General features: G+C 29.7%; 1 protein-coding gene across 1 annotated transcript; it reads right to left on the bottom strand.

Annotated features, from left to right (window-relative positions):
• Positions 1-14349: 14349 nt before the first annotated feature.
• Positions 14350-15453, bottom strand: LOC130670028 (cyclin-T-like). The gene has a single exon (XM_057473202.1). It carries the CDS (start codon positions 15451-15453, stop codon positions 14350-14352), a length of 1104 nt encoding a protein of 367 aa, XP_057329185.1.
• Between the last annotated feature and the right edge of the window lie 2596 nt (positions 15454-18049).

The raw sequence follows: 18049 nt of genomic DNA on the forward strand, positions 1-18049 counted from the left end.
ATTCTCCCACAAACAAAAAGCCATCAAGACTCAAATAACTATGTATGGTCAACAATTAACACAATCCACCGAAGCAAAATATTTAGGCCTCACACTTGACCCTAAATTAACTTTCTCAAACCACATTAAGTCAGTCGCTCGCAAGGCCAACTCAGCGGTATCGTTACTGTATCCACTTATTTGCCGAAACAATGCTCTAAGTCAATATAATAAATTAATTATATATAAAATGTGTATATTACCTATTATCTTGTACGCATGTCCAGTCTGGAGTAATACATGCTATTCAAATTATCACAGACTGCAAATTATTCAAAATAAAATACTGCGTATGATTAGTAATGCACAATACGATAAGCGTACTAAAGACCTACACAATAATTTAAACATTAAATACATTAATGAAATCATTAAAATACACTCATTGAAATTTTATAATGAAAAATTAAACTTAAAGATATTATCAAACGTCTGTAAACTAACAGAAATCAACGACTACTGTAAATATAAATTACCACAACATATCGTAATGAATAACATATAAACATTTCATATTTTTATCTTTTTTTTATCTGAATGAAAATTTCTAATTGGGTTTTTCTCGTTTTTTTTCCCACTCTTTAATAAATTACTATAACAACATATCACAACAAAAAATTTAATTTAACTATTCAAAATTGTGTAAGCCTAAGGGCAGGGTACAAAATAAATAAATAATACTGTATGGATATACGCTACAATCTGTATGTAATAAATTAAATCAATAAAATCTTTGAAATCAGTAGCAGTCATTACGCTCGAAACGTTGCGCTGTACGCCTCGCAAGTTACATTCATCATTTATTGACACATTATGGACTGTAACTTCCAAATTTCAACGTACACAACTGTATACTCTGTTGAACTGGAGTACTTCGACGAACTCCTCTTCATCAACGATGCTGGGACAGTTACTCCGATATTTATAGAGTTTCCCTCAGGTCTCCAGGTCAACGACGTTTGGAGCTTCAAAGTAGAGGTTAGCCACGACGAAGAAGACGAACACTGGATCACTTTGGGGATCCTTCCATTGAAATCGGAGCATTCTGAAATCAGCTTTGAGCTCGAATGCTGTGTGGTGGATGAGGAAGGTAACCTACTGAGACTGCCTGCGAAAATACAACCGTTCAACGACTACGACAATTACATATACCTCGGGGGTTTCTTCAAACGAAGTGACCCCGACTTGTTGCGTCTACTGGTGGACGGAAATCTAATTTTACAGATAAAGCTGACTGTTTTTCTAGGTGACGATACAGATAAATAGATACTCAAGTTCCCGAACTTTGAGTTGAAAACGGCCCTTTTCAGGGCCACCAAATATTTTACACGTAAAAACTAACTCAAGTTTCATAAATACCTCAACTCATATCCTTTGTCCAAAACTCTTTCAAAATTAACATTCATTTATTTAATAAAGATAATTACTGATACTGTAGTTAGCAGACGTCTAATAATTTTTGGATTTTTTTTTTTGACGATAAACCATAAAAAAAAATCCGGGCGTCGGTTGACCCTGCGGGCCAGCCCGAAATTTCCCGCTGTTTTCGAGCTCAAGGAGCTTGAATACGTCATTGTGAATATATATTTTCGAGCTCTTCAAGTGCTATTACATGGAACCATTTTTTTATGAGCTTTCCAAGCTCTAACAACTCACGTTTTATGCTATAGTTTGAAATGTTAAGAGTCGAAAATCATTAATGAAGCTCGAAGCGCGGCTTTTACATTTTTATTATCGATTATATGTTCTCTGAAATAAATGTGTTAAGGCAGAAATCAATGTCATCGCTTGATTAAATCAATGGCAGTGATTAAAATCAAGATTCAAATGAGTTCTGACTTAGGTCAGAGCAATAATGTATGGAATATCCGCCCATATGAAAAAACCATATACTGTGGATAATACATAAAAAAATATATGGTAAATAACTAAACATATATGGCGGCAAAATTATTAATATATGATTTATCATATATAATAATGTATACGTTTAATATTATAATAATCTATATCATTAATAATATATGTGATTATATACATGTGATATTGTATCAATAATTATATGACCGCTTTATATATTAATTTATAACGTAAAATATATGTTTCATCTTATAAATTAATGTATAATTTCAATATTATTATAATCCATATAATTTATAATATATGTAATTGTATACATATGATATTACATCTCAAATTATATTCTCGTTTTATATATAAACTTATAATTTCAATATTTTAAAAATTTCGATATTATTATACATAAATAATTTAAAAAACACACTCATACCAAAAATTAAAGGAAAAAAATAATTTTAGAAATTTTTTAGTGATTTTTGCAAAACTGTTACTTCATGAATAATAATCGTATCGAGATTTAAAAAAAAAGCATTTTATAGCATGAAATCTTTAGTTTTATGTTTGTAAAAATATATATAAACATTAGGGTGCTTTTATTTTTGCGACTAGTTTTTTTTTTTCGCTCCCATTCCGAAATTTTGTTGGAAATACCCCCAAAAAAAATCCCTGAGAGTTTGAGCCCTTAATATTAATATTAAGTACTCCACCACAGCGTGTGAAGATTTCCCATTTAAAATACACGTAAACTTGGGTTTTTAGTTTTTAAACTTCTATCACTCCGCGGCATTTTATGATATCATCTCGCCCAAAGTCGCGATTTTCTCAGAATTAAATGCTCTACAAAAGTGCCCGTTGTCGCGAAGTCGTTACTCATATAGGTGGGGTACTACGGACCGCTAAATTGAATTTTTCCATAGAATTCTTGTTTTTTCTCTCATTATCTCATAAACAACAAGACCTACAGAAAAAATGGAAATGACAACTTTATAGGAAATTTAATTTCCTACAAAAAAGGTCTTTAGCACTGAATCACTTAGATTGATACTTTTTGAGATATTAATTATTGAAGTTTACGCAGCATTGAATTCCCATAAAATGTCGAATCAAATCTTAGAAAATATTGATTTTTTATTTGACTAATATCTCAGAAAATATCGATCTGTGATACGGTGCTAAGGACCTTTTTTGTAGGAAATTGAATTTCCTATAAAATTGTCATTTGCATTTTTTCTGTAGGTTTTGTTGTTGAGAGAAAAAACAAGAATCCTATGAAAAAATTCAGTTTAGCGGTCCGTACTACCCCACCTGTACGAGTTACGACTTCGCGACCATGACTACTTTTGTAGAGCATTTAATTCTAAGAAAATCGCGACTTTGGGCGAGATGATATCATAAAATGCCGCGGAGTTAAAAATAAGAAGTTTAAAAAATATAAACCCAAGTTTACGTGTATTTTAAATTGGAAATCTTCACACGCTGTGGTCGAGTACTTAATATTAATATTAAGGGCTCAAACTCTCAGGGAATTTTTTTGGGGGTATTTCCAACAAAATTTCGGGATGGGAGCGAAAAAAAAAAAAGTCGCAAAAATAAAAGCATCGGCGCGTTTTCTTGAATCCTAGAGCTGATGAACTTTTATACAATTTCATTAAATTATATAAATTTTTATACAATCTTATACAGTTTCATAAAGTAAGATCTTGTAGTGAGGGAAGTAATAATTAAATGAAATTCGATATAATTGTATGAAATTGTATAAAATTATATAATATTTCATAAAACTTTAGAGAATTTGATGTCACTATTGCATATAGTGTGGGGTAGCATTTTTCTAAAATTGATAAAATTTCACACGATTTGATAAAGTTTATTAAAAATGATTATAAAAATTGTTAGAAATTCAAAGTAAATAGACAAAATTTTCAATGGCCATAAAAGAAAAATTTTATTTTTGCAGATAAAATATGGTGATAAACAAAATGAAAATTATATTATAAAAAACATAATAGATTACCTAAATATACACAGGGTACCCCCAAAAAATGTAAAAAAAAAAACAAAATTCTGAATATTGAATAAGTTTGATTTTATTAAAATTTTTTGTAAATTATTTACTTTGAGAAAAATTATATTTTACACAATTATTGGATGCAAAGGCAGATAATCAAGTTTTTAATAGTTTTTATGATAATACAATAATCTTTAACATTTTTCGACGAGCACTCGATTCTTGAAAGAGTTAAACGAAAAAAATTCAAAATAATGCTTAATTATATTTACAAAAGTAATTTTGGGATAGTTATAAAAGATTTAAAAAAAAAAAAATTTTTTTATAAAATCTTAGAAGTACCTCGTTTTACCTATCCCACCATCCTTTTCTCTTACATATTTGTATATATATATATTACATAATGTGATAATTTTAATTTAATGTTTTTAAACTTTTATTATCCCACCCTTTTTTTTTATGGTCCATTCCATAAGTGTAGGCACTGCTGCCAGAACGCGGTCGAAAAGTTCTCCTTCCCAAGCATCACATACAGCCTAAACGATGCTTGGGAAGGGGAACTTTTCGTCCGCGTTCTGGCAGCAGTGGATGTAGGTAATAATTGAATAAATGTTTTACCTCCTTGAAGAGTCTCGATTGCATTTATCAGTTTTGTGACAGTCTCAGGTTGTTTTTTTTTATTTTGAAAGTTTGTGCGTGCACAATTTTTTATAAATGATTTCAATTTAGGCCACTTTTCTTTCAATGATGAACCCAGACCTGGATAATCTTTTTCAAAGTCAATTTGAATCTAATTTAAAATTGAAAAAGTTACAATAATTAAAATTCAATTTTATATTATAAATCATTAAAATAATTCAATTACAAACCAATTCTATACTCCACGTTAACACCTTACACACGGATATCTGAAATAATTCAAGGAAGTTTTATCTCCCATTAGTACGAACTTCCGTGCATCGCTGGTAACTTTCCAATAATTTACCACCTGGTCCCATGGCTGGATTTTTGTATTGAGCCAAGTTAGGAGATTTTGACTCTTATCTATTTACAAATAAATTAAAACATTTAAAGTGAAAAATTATTTTATAATTTGAAGAAATTGACAATACAAAGTTTCGAAAATAAATTACCCCCACTACTTACCATCTAAACTAAAATTCGATGTTGTAGCAGAAGAATGTTTATTTTCACTTAAAATTCCGGCTGATCGTAAATTTTTTTTTTCTAAATTATAGCGTTCCCAAAGCTTTCCAAACTGGATAGTTCCTCCGTTTTTGGTTTTAGTACTTGGGCTAAAATAAATAGTTGGATCCTCGGAAAATGTTGCACCTATGTCAGCTGCTAATGACTTGAAACGAGTGGTATTTATTCTGTAAGAAATTAATACAGTATAATTTGAAAAGTATAAACTGATTAGGTCTAAAATAAAAGTCAGGCGTGCAACGTCTAGAGTATAAGCTTGGAATAACCTACTCGAATTTTTCGAGCCTTTCACCAATTTTAACATTTCTCATGAACAGTAAGATTTGTATTTCACGTTTCAATAATAATTCAACCAATAAGTTTTGCATATGAGGTGTCAAATAATTATTAAGATGAAAAAAATTTAAAATTAATAGCCCATAATAATCTCTACTCAAAAAAGAACGCAAGTTTTCATTGGAATCATATGGTTGAATTGTCGTCTTCGACAAAACGTTCAAGAACGTCGTTGGGGCAAAAAGTGTTGGTGGAGTGGAGACAGTTGGATTGGAATATAAAGGCATAGAATGATCTGGAATAATATTGAGAATATTAATTAATTTGAACTAGGAGAAAACAATAGGATGAAATTAACTCAAATTTTAAAAGAAAAAATTATCTATGTAAGTTAAATTTAATTAGAAATCAGTAAGAAACAAAACATTACCTTCAGTTTCAGAGCAACCAGCAGATGTATCCATTGATGTTATCCCATTCATTTTGATGACAAATTAATTTTCTCTCTTATTATATGTCTAAATGAATGTCAAATACATAGAATCATTCACTTATATTACACTAAAAAACATCGTAACAGCACAATAAACACTAGATGAATATTAAGGTTACGCGGATCAAAACAGCACACGGAGAGAAATGAAGCTCAATATAAACGAAAAAATATTGTCTGATTTTCGATTTCTACTAGATCTGTTTAGAGAATCATAAATTATGATAATTTTTATGAAAAATTAGTAGAAAGTAATAAGTACGCAAAAAAAATTATAGAGTAGCATAATGATTTTTGAAGTCTTTGATTTTTAATAACCAACAAATATAAAATATGTTATGCTATGAAAGTAATATCAAAATAAATCTTGACATTTTATAAATTGAGAGTAAAGTTTTGATAAACGTTTGCTATTAATTGAAATGTAAATAAAAATTATTATGTGCTATATATTATAGTTTTTTAATTATGGATTTGGAAATTTTTTATAATTTTGTATCAAAAATTATATTCAGCATGAAAATTTTTATTTCAAACAGTATTAAATTCGAAATAAATTCGTTTCATTTTAAACTCCTTTGTAAAATTTTTTCTCCGAAAAAATGGTTTTTTTTTTCATATTATAAAAATTTTACAATTTTTGATCACACAAGAATTAATAAGAACTAAAAATAATAATTGCCACAATAGAATAACAAAATTTACAGATTTTGTCATGATATTTATATTTACTTCAATTTTTGTTATTATTTACTAGGTATAAATTCTTGAACATTGATTCAATTGAAAATTCTAAAGCTAGCATAATAAAAATTCTTAAAATTTAAAAACTTTTAGTTTCGTCAGTTGATAAGTTTCATTGTATGATCAGTAGAAATTCTACTTTATCAGTAATGCGAAATTTCTCGTGCCAGCATAATAAAATTTGTGAAATTTGAACTGATATTTACTCAGTTGAGGAACAACACTTCTAGAAAATCATTAAAGTTTAAAAAATGATTAACAGTCTTTACACCCATTTAATAAGATTTCATTGAAATACAGCTATTTATAATTTTTTGACAATAATTTTTGTTTGTCTTTGAGTAATTTTTACAACGGTGTTTAAACAAAATAATCTTTTGTTCTGAATGTTCGGATTTATTTGGTTATTTTTCTGATCAGTACACCGCGGGAATTCATTAAAGAAGCATCTATTTTATTTAGCAAGTGTCAATTATTCAGTTGAGTTCTGTGGGGTTGTGTGATTGCGAAAATCTTTATTCTTATTGATTTTAATATAATTATGCTTATAAGATTTGTTTGCATAACTATTTTTACGTTTAATAATGAATTACACACTTACGAATAAGAATAAATTATATTTTTTTTTGTTTTAATAAAATAAAAAACTATTTGATGTATCATTGTATGTAATAAATGTAAACCGCATGGATTTTAATTTTATGGAAAATTAGATGTATTTTTATTTATTTTGTATCATCCTTATAAATGTTTATTAAGTTAGATGAGTAGTTATAAGACTTTTTGTAAAATTTATAATATTAATATAATAATTTTAACGAGACTTTTCTTTGCTCTGTAAATTCAATATTGTACGAATCGTAAAATTAATTTTTGAAATATATTGTCAACTAACTACCAATACCAATGCTGCTCAAAAAATATAAAATAAAAAATACAGTGTTTTGTGTTGATATTCTCATATGTTTCTATCAATTATCTTTAATAGTCTTATATGTATATACAAAAACGTATAGTATAAATATTAAATGAAATTGATAGAAACATATATATGAGAATATCAACGCAAAACACTGTATTTTTTATTTTATATTTTTTTAGCAGCATTGGTATTGGTAATTAGTTGACAATATATTTCAAAAATTAATTTCACGATTCGTGCAATATTGAATTTACAAAGTAAAGAAAAGTCTCGTTAAATTTATTATGTTATGTCATAAATTTTACAAAGAGTCTCTATAAATTTTTTAGATTAGTAATATAATTTTTATAAAAGTTAATTTAAAGAGTAAAAAAACAAAATTGAAAATTATTATTTTTTTCAATAAATTTTTAAATAATTTTGATCGTATAAGTAAAATAATCGAAACAATTTTTATTATGCTAGTGGTACATTTTATTGTCATAAGACGGTGAATATTGCATCCTAGCGACACAATTTTTGTCGTGTCAGTTATTATAACTATAAAATACTTAATAATTTTTATTATGCTCAATACGAAATGTATTATGTTCAAGAAAGAAATTTTTGTCGGCCGCAACGATATTTTATTATGCTTCAATACAATTAGTAACAACACGCATAACATAAAATATTGGAATATCATACGGTTTCAAGTTTAGTCGGCTAGCATAATAAAAATTTATGGATTTTCACAAAAAATTTCATGGAATTTTCACCTTCATTTTTCTCCGTGTGGATTAAATTATCATCCATATATCAGTTGATTCAAATTATTTCAAATTATTTTGAATCATTGCAAATCATTTTTCTTAATTAGAATATAGAGGATCGCTTTAAAAATAATTTTGAAAAAATGTATCCTGAAAAAACAATTTTTTTAGATCTCATTTTTAATAAACAAATTATTGATAATACCTTTTCGAATAGAATTAATGTTTAATTTTGAACCAACGTTGTTGTATTCACCACTTTCAAAATCCAAATTTGAATCATGATCAAATTCCCTATTGTCAGAAGTACTTTCACCCTCGTGTTCATTATCTAAATTGATATGCTCCACGTGATCATTCATGCTATTAAAGTATTCATTCGATTTTTTTGATTTATTCTTTTTTTTAATTTTTTCAGTTTCCTAATAATTTGAAAAAAGTAATAAATGATTTGATTAGAAAATAATAATTTTATGGCATATTGAAAATTTATTTATTTTGTTTATTAATCATGAGTCGTAATTATCGTTTGGTACTTAAGGCATTTAATTTTATAAAATCTTTTAAGATCTAAAATGATTTTTAATACTGAACATTAATTTTTTTGTAATGAAAAAAAAAATAAATAAACAAATAACTCAAAAAATGGATATGATTAATATAATAGAAAAAATTGTTGTTACATAAATGTGATAAGTTGCAATGAAAATATAAAATTTATAATTATATCAAAAAAAAAAAAAAGATCACGTTGTATAATTTTTCGTATTTCTTATTGAAATGTCATGAAGGTTTTTGGTTTTAATTTAGTAACTTCAGTGGCACCTGTATATAATTTAATATTTGAAACAAAAAATTTTACTACAACTGATGCTGATGCTTGTTGATTGTCTTTAAAATTTTCAGCACTCTCATTATGAATTTTTTTAATTTTTTTTTTTCTTCCTGAGTCTGATGATGCATAACTGCATCCAGGAGTCGCATTATCTTTTGTACGCTTTTTATTTTTTTTTACTGTTTGAATTGCTAAAATATAAAAATAAATGTTTTAAGTATGTCTACTGGTAGATAAGTTAGAGCTGATTTTACTTCATCTTCCTCGTATTCGTCTTCTAATTTTCTTTTATGTATTTTTTCTATCTCATTATTATCATTTTCAGTACACTGTGAAAAAAGATTCCTGACGTCAAACCAGATTCGTTTGGCTCATAGTCCATCGGCTGAAGAGGAGGTCCCGTAAACATTTTGTTGGCACCGGGTAAATCCCACTGTATCTTATGTATTTTGGGGCAAGGATCACGAAAATCAGGTCCATTTTGTTCAAAAGTGGTGCAAACAATTGTTTATAACAATTTAATTGTTTAAATCAAAACAACTTGCGAACGGCTGGTTTGTTGGGGCAGTGTAGAGGAAAAAAATGTTCAGAATAAAAAAATACACAAAAAAGGTATCATGTGTTTTTTTTGCATCTCAAATATTTCGCGAGATATAATAAAAAAACGAGCCGGCGCTCGGACCTCTCCCTCGCGCACTAGCGACTGCCTGCGCGCGAGCTCTCTCTCCGCCAAATCGCGTCAGATGCTGGATAGGCCGGAATTTTTCTAAGTTTTTTACATTAAAAATCATAGAAAAGTAAAAAAAAAAACGATTAATTGTCGATATTACCAATCGACAGCATTTTTTCTGAAACGAATTTCTGTTGTATCGTCAATAAACTTTTTTTGGTAGTATCGACATTTTTTCGATTTTTTGAACCCATTTCGGACTTTGAAAAAAATCCATTTGTTTATAACATTTGTGAACCAAAAAAAAAACGTCTTTTGACGATACGACGTAATCTCGTTTCAGAAAAAATGCTGCCGATTGGTAATATAGACAATTAATCGATTTTTTTTTTATTTTTCTATGATTTTTAATGTAAAAAACTTAGAAAAATTCCGGCCTATCCAGCATCTGACGCGATTTGGCGGAGAGAGAGCTCGCGCATAGGCAGTCGCTAGTGCGCGAGGGAGAGGTCCGAGCGCCGGCTCGTTTTTTTATTATATCTCGCGAAATATTTGAGATGCAAAAAAAACACATGACACCTTTTTTGTGTATTTTTTTATTCTAAACATTTTTTTTCTCCTACACTGCCCCAACAAACCAGCCGTTCGGGAGTTATTTTGATTTAAACAATTAAATTGTTATAAACAATTGTTTGCACCACATTTGAACAAAATGGACCCAATTTTCGTGATCCTTGGCCCAAAATACATAATAAACAGTTGGATTTACCCGGTGCCAACAAAATGTTTACGGGACCTCCTCTTCAGCCGATGGACTATAACGAAGTAATAGGGGAACCTGGGGCATGAAGGCCCCCCTCAAAAATTTAGTAAATTTTTTTTTTTCATTTTCGGTCAAATCATGTTATTTTTAATATTTTAAGCTGATCGGCGATATCTGGGGCATAATGGACAGCCTGAAAAAAAATTTTCTACACAAAATTTTTTTTTTTTCTAAACTAAAATGAATTTGAAAAATTTATCAATTAAAGCTCTTTTAGGTCAATACACAAAAAAAAAATTCGCGAATTGTTTAACAGTTTAATCTAAATTCATTGAAATGTTGAAACTCCGGACAGGAGTGAGTTGGAAGTGACATAAAATCCCCGTCACTCCGAGGTCACTTCGCTAAAAAAACTCCCAAATTCCCCGTAAAAAAAAATTTTTTTTGCAATAGAATTTTTCATACAATCTATCACTAAAACTATATTTCTATACTATCTTTGTGTATTCATCAGGAATTCATCTGGAATTCATATATTTGTGTCAAAATATTACTTCCACATGATATTCAGCAGATCACCTGTGGAATACCGCAACTTTTTTACACGGACAATTTTTTAAGTTCATTTTTTACTTAAAAAGACTTGAAGATTGGGGGTGTATGCAGCCAGTTTACCGGGTATGGTCAAGATGGACCAGGGTTTGGATCTCCCGAATCTCCGTCGGGAAACCCACACGGAAAAATTATATATCCGTATATATTCGGGCAAACTGAATATATGCCGCATATATAATTTTTCCGTGTGGGAAGATTGGTGGTAAAATTTGAGTTTCGGTTAATCAGAAAAAATAGTGATAGAGTTACATGAAATTTTGTTAAAAGTTACTTTACTTTTAAAATTCTCTTTATTTATCATTTTAGTTATTACATGTTTGTTGTTACATAGTTTATGTTTCTTAAGTTATATTATTTTGTACCCGTTACCTCGCAAACTTTACAAAGTTTATTGATATGTTTTAATTTTGTGTTTTAATATGTTTATTTAGTGTTTGTGTTTCATTTTGGCTAAAAAATTTTGTTAAAAAAAATCCCTTTATGTTAGAAGTTAGTTCTGAAAAAAATAACAACAATAATAGTCGCATCGGTATTGGCGACCCAATGAGAACTTATTTAGCAGTGGAGGAAAAATTTTCTCATCTGTGAGTGGCTCGCAGTTATCGATGCAAAATAATCAGAAAAATAACTGCGTCGGTATCCGCAAGCCAATTGAATTTTTTTTTAAAGAGAGGGGAAATTTTCTCACCTGTGAGTGGCTCGCAGTTACCGATACGAAATAATAACAATAGTAATTGCGTCGGTATCTGCGATCCAATGACAATGTAATCAAAGTCACGAGAAAAATTTAGTATAATTTTCGGTGGCCTATAAAAATTATATGGAATTTTTCGGTGATAAACATTTTGACACTCGATGATTTTCTTTGACATCTTGGGTACTCAAGTGTAATTAATTTACTTACAGAAATAATAAAATAAAATTATTTTAATTTTTCAATCTACACTTAGAGAATTTTACGGTATTTTTCACGTAATATTTTATAGAAAAATTACTATACGTATTGTATAGCATGACGGCATTATAAAATTTGTAATTTTGACAAAGCAACATATTTAAATTTATTTTAAAAATTTTTACTGGCTACATCGCAATTTATTAAACTGAATTAGAGTATTGAGTATAAAATGAAAGCAACAAATGAAAAAAAAATCGGTCTGTCAGTTGACCCTGCGGGCCAGCCCCAAAACTTCCCGCTGTTTTCGAGCTCAAGAACCTCGAAAACATTATTGTGAATACATTTTCGAGCTCGAAAATACATTTGTATGCTGTTGTTTTCGAAAAAAAAACGTTTTTCACCATTTTTTCTCCAACGATATCTCTCAAACGAATAAACCGATTGAGACGGTTGAGGTGGCAATCGACGCGTTTTATCAAATTCTAAAGCTGATCAAATTTTGAATTCGATTTATCAAGTCGTTTTTGAGATATTTCAGAAGAAATAAAAAAATTTTTTCTTTTTAATTCTTTCGACAACGGTTTCTTTTGGACGAATAAACCGATTTTGATGGTTGAGGTTACATTCGACGCGGCTTATAAAGCTCTAGAGCCCAGTTCATTTTCGAATCAATCCATCAAGCACATTAAAAGTTATTAAAAAAAAACATTTTTGCAAAAATTTTATTTTTGGAATATCTCTGAACGAGCCCTACCGATCAAGCTCAATTTTCTCACGGCTTCAAGATATTGACAATCCGCGTCGAATGACACCTTAAAGTTCAAAAGCGGTTCATCCGTTCAAAAGATACAGGTATTTACTTACGTACGTACGTACGTAAGTACATATACACTCGGATATGATCTTGAAATTAGTCAGAATAGCTTCCTAGGACCTCAAAACGTCGACATCTGATGGAAATTCGATTTTCGGAAATCGGACCGAAACCAATAACTTCCCGAATTTTTGAAAATTTACAATTTTCTTAGCGGGAAGTTAAAAATTCATAATTTTCAAAGAATATTTCGATATTTTCTGTCTGCTTCCACTAATAAACCGATTTTTCTCTTCCCGACCTCAAAAATTCAAGAATTTTATATCAATAAAGTTTCTATTTATTTATTTTAATAATTCTAATTTTTGATAATTGTGGAAATCTTAATTTTGAAATTACGGCTTTCTTTTTAGTCCTAAGAAAAAATAATAAGAGACATTTTTTTTTTCAAATTAAATTTCCTAGGACTTTTGCTTAAAAAATTTTTTTCGACAACCAATATTTTTTCCATAATTTCAAAAATTTGACACCAGTATTTATTATTGCTTGATTTTAAATTAAAGTAAAAATCATGGCCCTATTTATGACACTGAAAGTAGCCAACGTCTAATTTTTGAATTTTTTTTTTAAACATGACATTTTAAAAAATTGCACCTATAGTTTTTTAAATTTTATATATGAGCAATTTTTTTTTTTTTAATTAAATTCTTGAAAAATACATTTGAAAATTTTTAACTCTCTGCTAACTTCAGGATCATATTTTTTTTTTAAATTTTTTATTCAAAGATAATTTGTATTTTTTAAAAATAGAAAGTGATATTTTGAATCAAATTTTTGATTTTTATTCTGCATTCATTAAAAAATTTTATAAAAATTTAATTTGGAAAAATGAACTAAGTGTAAGTGCAGTAGACATCCGACAATTTTTTAATTACATCTAAAAAAATTAAATAAGTAAAGTAATAAAATTTTTAAAAAATGCATCTACTAAATTTCGAATTGTCTAAATATGAATTTTTTTTTTTTCATTTTGTAAACATTTCAATTTATTATTTCAAAGTTTCAAAAATTGTCAGATGTTCGCTAACTTTACTGTCATAAAAATTAATTATTACTCTTAAAATAAAATTACTTATATAATATAATTAATTATATTAAAATCAAAACAAAAAGAGGATTTCGTTTTATTAATATTTTATTTTTCAAAAGACATGATTAAGTCTATGGTGCATTATCATTAATTTTAATTACATTATTATTTAATTATTTACAAAAAACATATTAAACTTATTAAATAAAAAGTAAATTTTTAAAATATAATTTACTATTTTACTACTTACATGAAATACTTAATATTTAATTTATGAAAATAATAAAACCTACAATAATATTTTACAATAAAAAATAACTGGATGATAAATAATTATGTACAAAAAATTAAAAAATTATTGAAACTACAAAAGCTTACGTCTCTTAGCAGAACACAAAATACTGCCCATGTCGTAATTATTTTGACGCTTACGGCTGTGGTCCAGATCCGCTTCAGTTGAGGGTACAAGCTGGCAGGTACTTCCAATGGAATTATCCTGAACTTCTACATCAGGAGGTGAAGAAGTCGATGATCCATCTGATTCAGATTTTTTCTTCATCAGTCTATCACGATACTCGTGATAGCTGATTTTTCGTCGAGTCCTTGGCTTCTCGACTTCAGGGTAACCGGAAACGATTTCTGGATCCGATGAACTGGGGGTCGTCGCTATCCGATTCACTGCAGTCACTTTGACCGATGGATTTTTAAATAATCCCATCACCCGGTTTTTTATCCTGGGTGACATTTTATCTAAAACCGCTTTGAACTCCCTGTCCATCTTAATCAGTAAATCGAAGGTCACTTTGGTGTCGAGGAGCCAAAACCAAAGATTCCCGTCTATGACTTGGGGAATCTTCCACTGCGATGATTGGATGGTGAAATAAATACAGAATGACGCCACAACTGCCGGTTTATATTTCACGCACATTGACGTCATCTGTAAAGTGTAATTAGCCATCTGCAGGAAAATCTTGCATAATTCCTTGCAAGCTTTTATTTCCCCACAGAATTTCTTGATGTAATGATGAGGGTGACTAACCCCCATCTTGAATCCAAGTGTTCCCAGAAGAAGTTGCTCATTTGAAGTTAGTGCCTTGACCTTCTCCTGGTTCTCGGCAAAAGTAGTGTCCAGTTGGTGAACTTCGTATTTGTTGAGGCAGACATGAAGAGCGCTGATGACCGCCTGCGATTTTTGTGGCTCTTCTTCCACCTTTGCCGCCAGAAAAATCGCTGCCGTGGCAATTTCATACCGGTGAAACTTGGCTAATGAATGGTGAATAAAGAATCTGTGCATGTACACAATGGCAGTGTGCACACAGACTTCTGACAACTTTAGCCGCTTGCCCAAATCAGTTATAAGGTAAGCGGCTTGTTGTTTGTGATCTAGCTCCTTCTCCGCGCTGATGCCATCCTTGGAACTAGGAGAGTTCTTCAACTCTTCTTTGTTGAAATACCACTTTTGAGCCATTTTTATTCACAATTTTTCACTGTTAATTTAACTTCACTGGAAACTTTCTTACTCTGCACTGGAACAGCTTAAGCACTTTGAAATAACACAATTTGGTTTTTTCCGTAACTTTTGAAATATTCTCAGACGAACTGTTGGGTATGAAGTTCGAGAATAAAGTGAGGAAATATTGACAAGACACTAAAATTTAAGGGATTTTATAACAAAAGAAATTGTCACAACAATGGGTATGAGGGTAATTAAAAAGTAATAGTTTGGGGCTGAAGAAATGTACCTGATGTAATTAGGGAAAGGTAATTAGACTTAGAACTCACAATATTATGGTCATTAAGGTCTGCATATTCACGTTTGAACGTAATTACTATTCCTGTGAAAGACCAAATGGCAAATAATTAAGTTTGTCATTATATATTTATGCCGAAATCTCAAATAGATTTAAAATTTCCTGAAAATTAAAAATTTATGATGTGTATTATAAAATTTATTTTTTATATTGACATCTAGGTTTCGGGTTTTAATTGTAACATCACCCGTGTAAAAAATTGCGGAATTTCGCCGGTAATTCACAGGTGATCAGCTGAATATCATGTGTAAGTGATATTTTGACAAAAATATGAATTTCAGATGATTTTCGGATGAATATCAAAAGATGATATGTAAAAAAAAGTTAGTAATAGATTGTAATGATTTTATTCTAATTTGACACGTAAAATGGGAGATATTTTTTTTTAAATCAGCAGTAATAGTTCATCGGCTGTAGAGGAGGTCCCGTAAACATTTTGTTGGCACCGGGTAAATCCAACTGTATCTTATGTATTTTGGGCCAAGGATCACGAAAATTGGGTCCATCTTGTTCAAAAGTGGTGCAAACAATTGTTTATAACAATTTAATTGTTTAAATCAAAATAACTCCCGAACAGCTCGTTTGTTGGGGCAGTGTAGAAAAAAAAAAATGTTTAGAATAAAAAAATACACAAAAAAGGTATCATGTGTTTTTTTTGCATCTCAAATATTTCGCGAGATATAATAAAAAAACGAGCCGGCGCTCGGACCTCTCCCTCGCGCACTAGCGACTGCCTATGCGCGAGCTCTCTCTCCGCCAAATCGCGTCAGATGCTGGATAGGCCGGAATTTTTCTAAGTTTTTTACATTAAAAATCATAGAAAAATAAAAAAAAAATCGATTAATTGTCGATATTACCAATCGACAGCATTTTTTCTGAAACGAATTTTTGTCGTATCGTCAAAAGACGTTTTTTTTTTGTTCACAAATGTTATAAACAAATGGATTTTTTCAAAGTCCGAAATGGGTTCAAAAAATCGAAAAAATGTCGATACTACCAATCGACAGCATTTTTTCTGAAACGAATTTCTGTCGTATCGTCAAAAAACGTTTTTTCGTAGTATCGACATTTTTTCGATTTTTTGAACCCATTTCGGACTTTGAAAAGATCCATTTGTTTATAACATTTGTGAACAAAAAAAAAAACGTCTTTTGACGATACGACAAAAATTCGTTTCAGAAAAAATGCTGTCGATTGGTAATATCGACAATTAATCGATTTTTTTTTTATTTTTCTATGATTTTTGATGTAAAAAACTTTGATGTAAAATTCGAAAAATTCCGGCCTATCCAGCATCTGACGCGATTTGGCGGAGAGAGAGCTCGCGCATAGGCAGTCGCTAGTTCGCGAGGGAGAGGTCCGAGCGCCGGCTCGTTTTTTTATTATATCTCGCGAAATATTTGAGATGCAAAAAAAACACATGATACCTCTTTTGTGTATTCTTTTATTCTAAACATTTTTTTTCTCCTACACTGCCCCAACAAACCAGCCGTTCGGGAGTTATTTTGATTTAAACAATAAAATTGTTATAAACAATTGTTTGCACCACTTTTGAACAAGATGGACCGAATTTTCGTGATCCTTGGCCCAAAATACATACGAAACAGTTGGATTTACCCGGTGCCAACAAAATGTTTACGGGACCTCCTCTTCAGCCGATGGACTATAATAGATAAATCATAAAGTACTCTCAGCGCTTTTGTTGTGGTGTGCAAAAAAAAATTTCTCTACGGTCTAGCTTCGTGAGTTTGGTGTTATTTAAAAATTTCCGCTTTAATAAATATAAATTTTTGTTGAAAAAAAATGTAGTTTTCAAAATCAAAAATTAAAAAAATAATTGAGTATATTTGAGGTAAAATTAAATATTCCCGGTTCTAAATTATTGAATTATTTTGTTTTAGATAAAAAAAAATTTATTTTTAATTTTTTAAAAATGATACTTAAGAATATGGCTGTTTGTTCCAAAACAAACTTTTTTCTGTCACACACACATCAACTCCTAACATGATTTATCCAATACAGGAAGGGTGCAGTAATTTGGAAAAGAGCATTGATAATATTTTATAGTCATGAAATATCTCGATTTTAATTAGTTAAAATTAAGAATGGAGGGAGAAAATCAATATCGTCGTGATTGGTTCTTTTTAAGGAGTGATGGTAAACTTTACCTTTCTGGTAATTGGTTAAAATTTAGTGGAGGGGGTAGTCAAAGTTTATATATACGTCCACTGTTGCCAGGTTGGGGGATTTTTC

This window comes from Microplitis mediator, chromosome 6, assembly GCF_029852145.1.
Source record: "Microplitis mediator isolate UGA2020A chromosome 6, iyMicMedi2.1, whole genome shotgun sequence".
Lineage (NCBI taxonomy): Eukaryota > Metazoa > Arthropoda > Insecta > Hymenoptera > Braconidae > Microplitis > Microplitis mediator.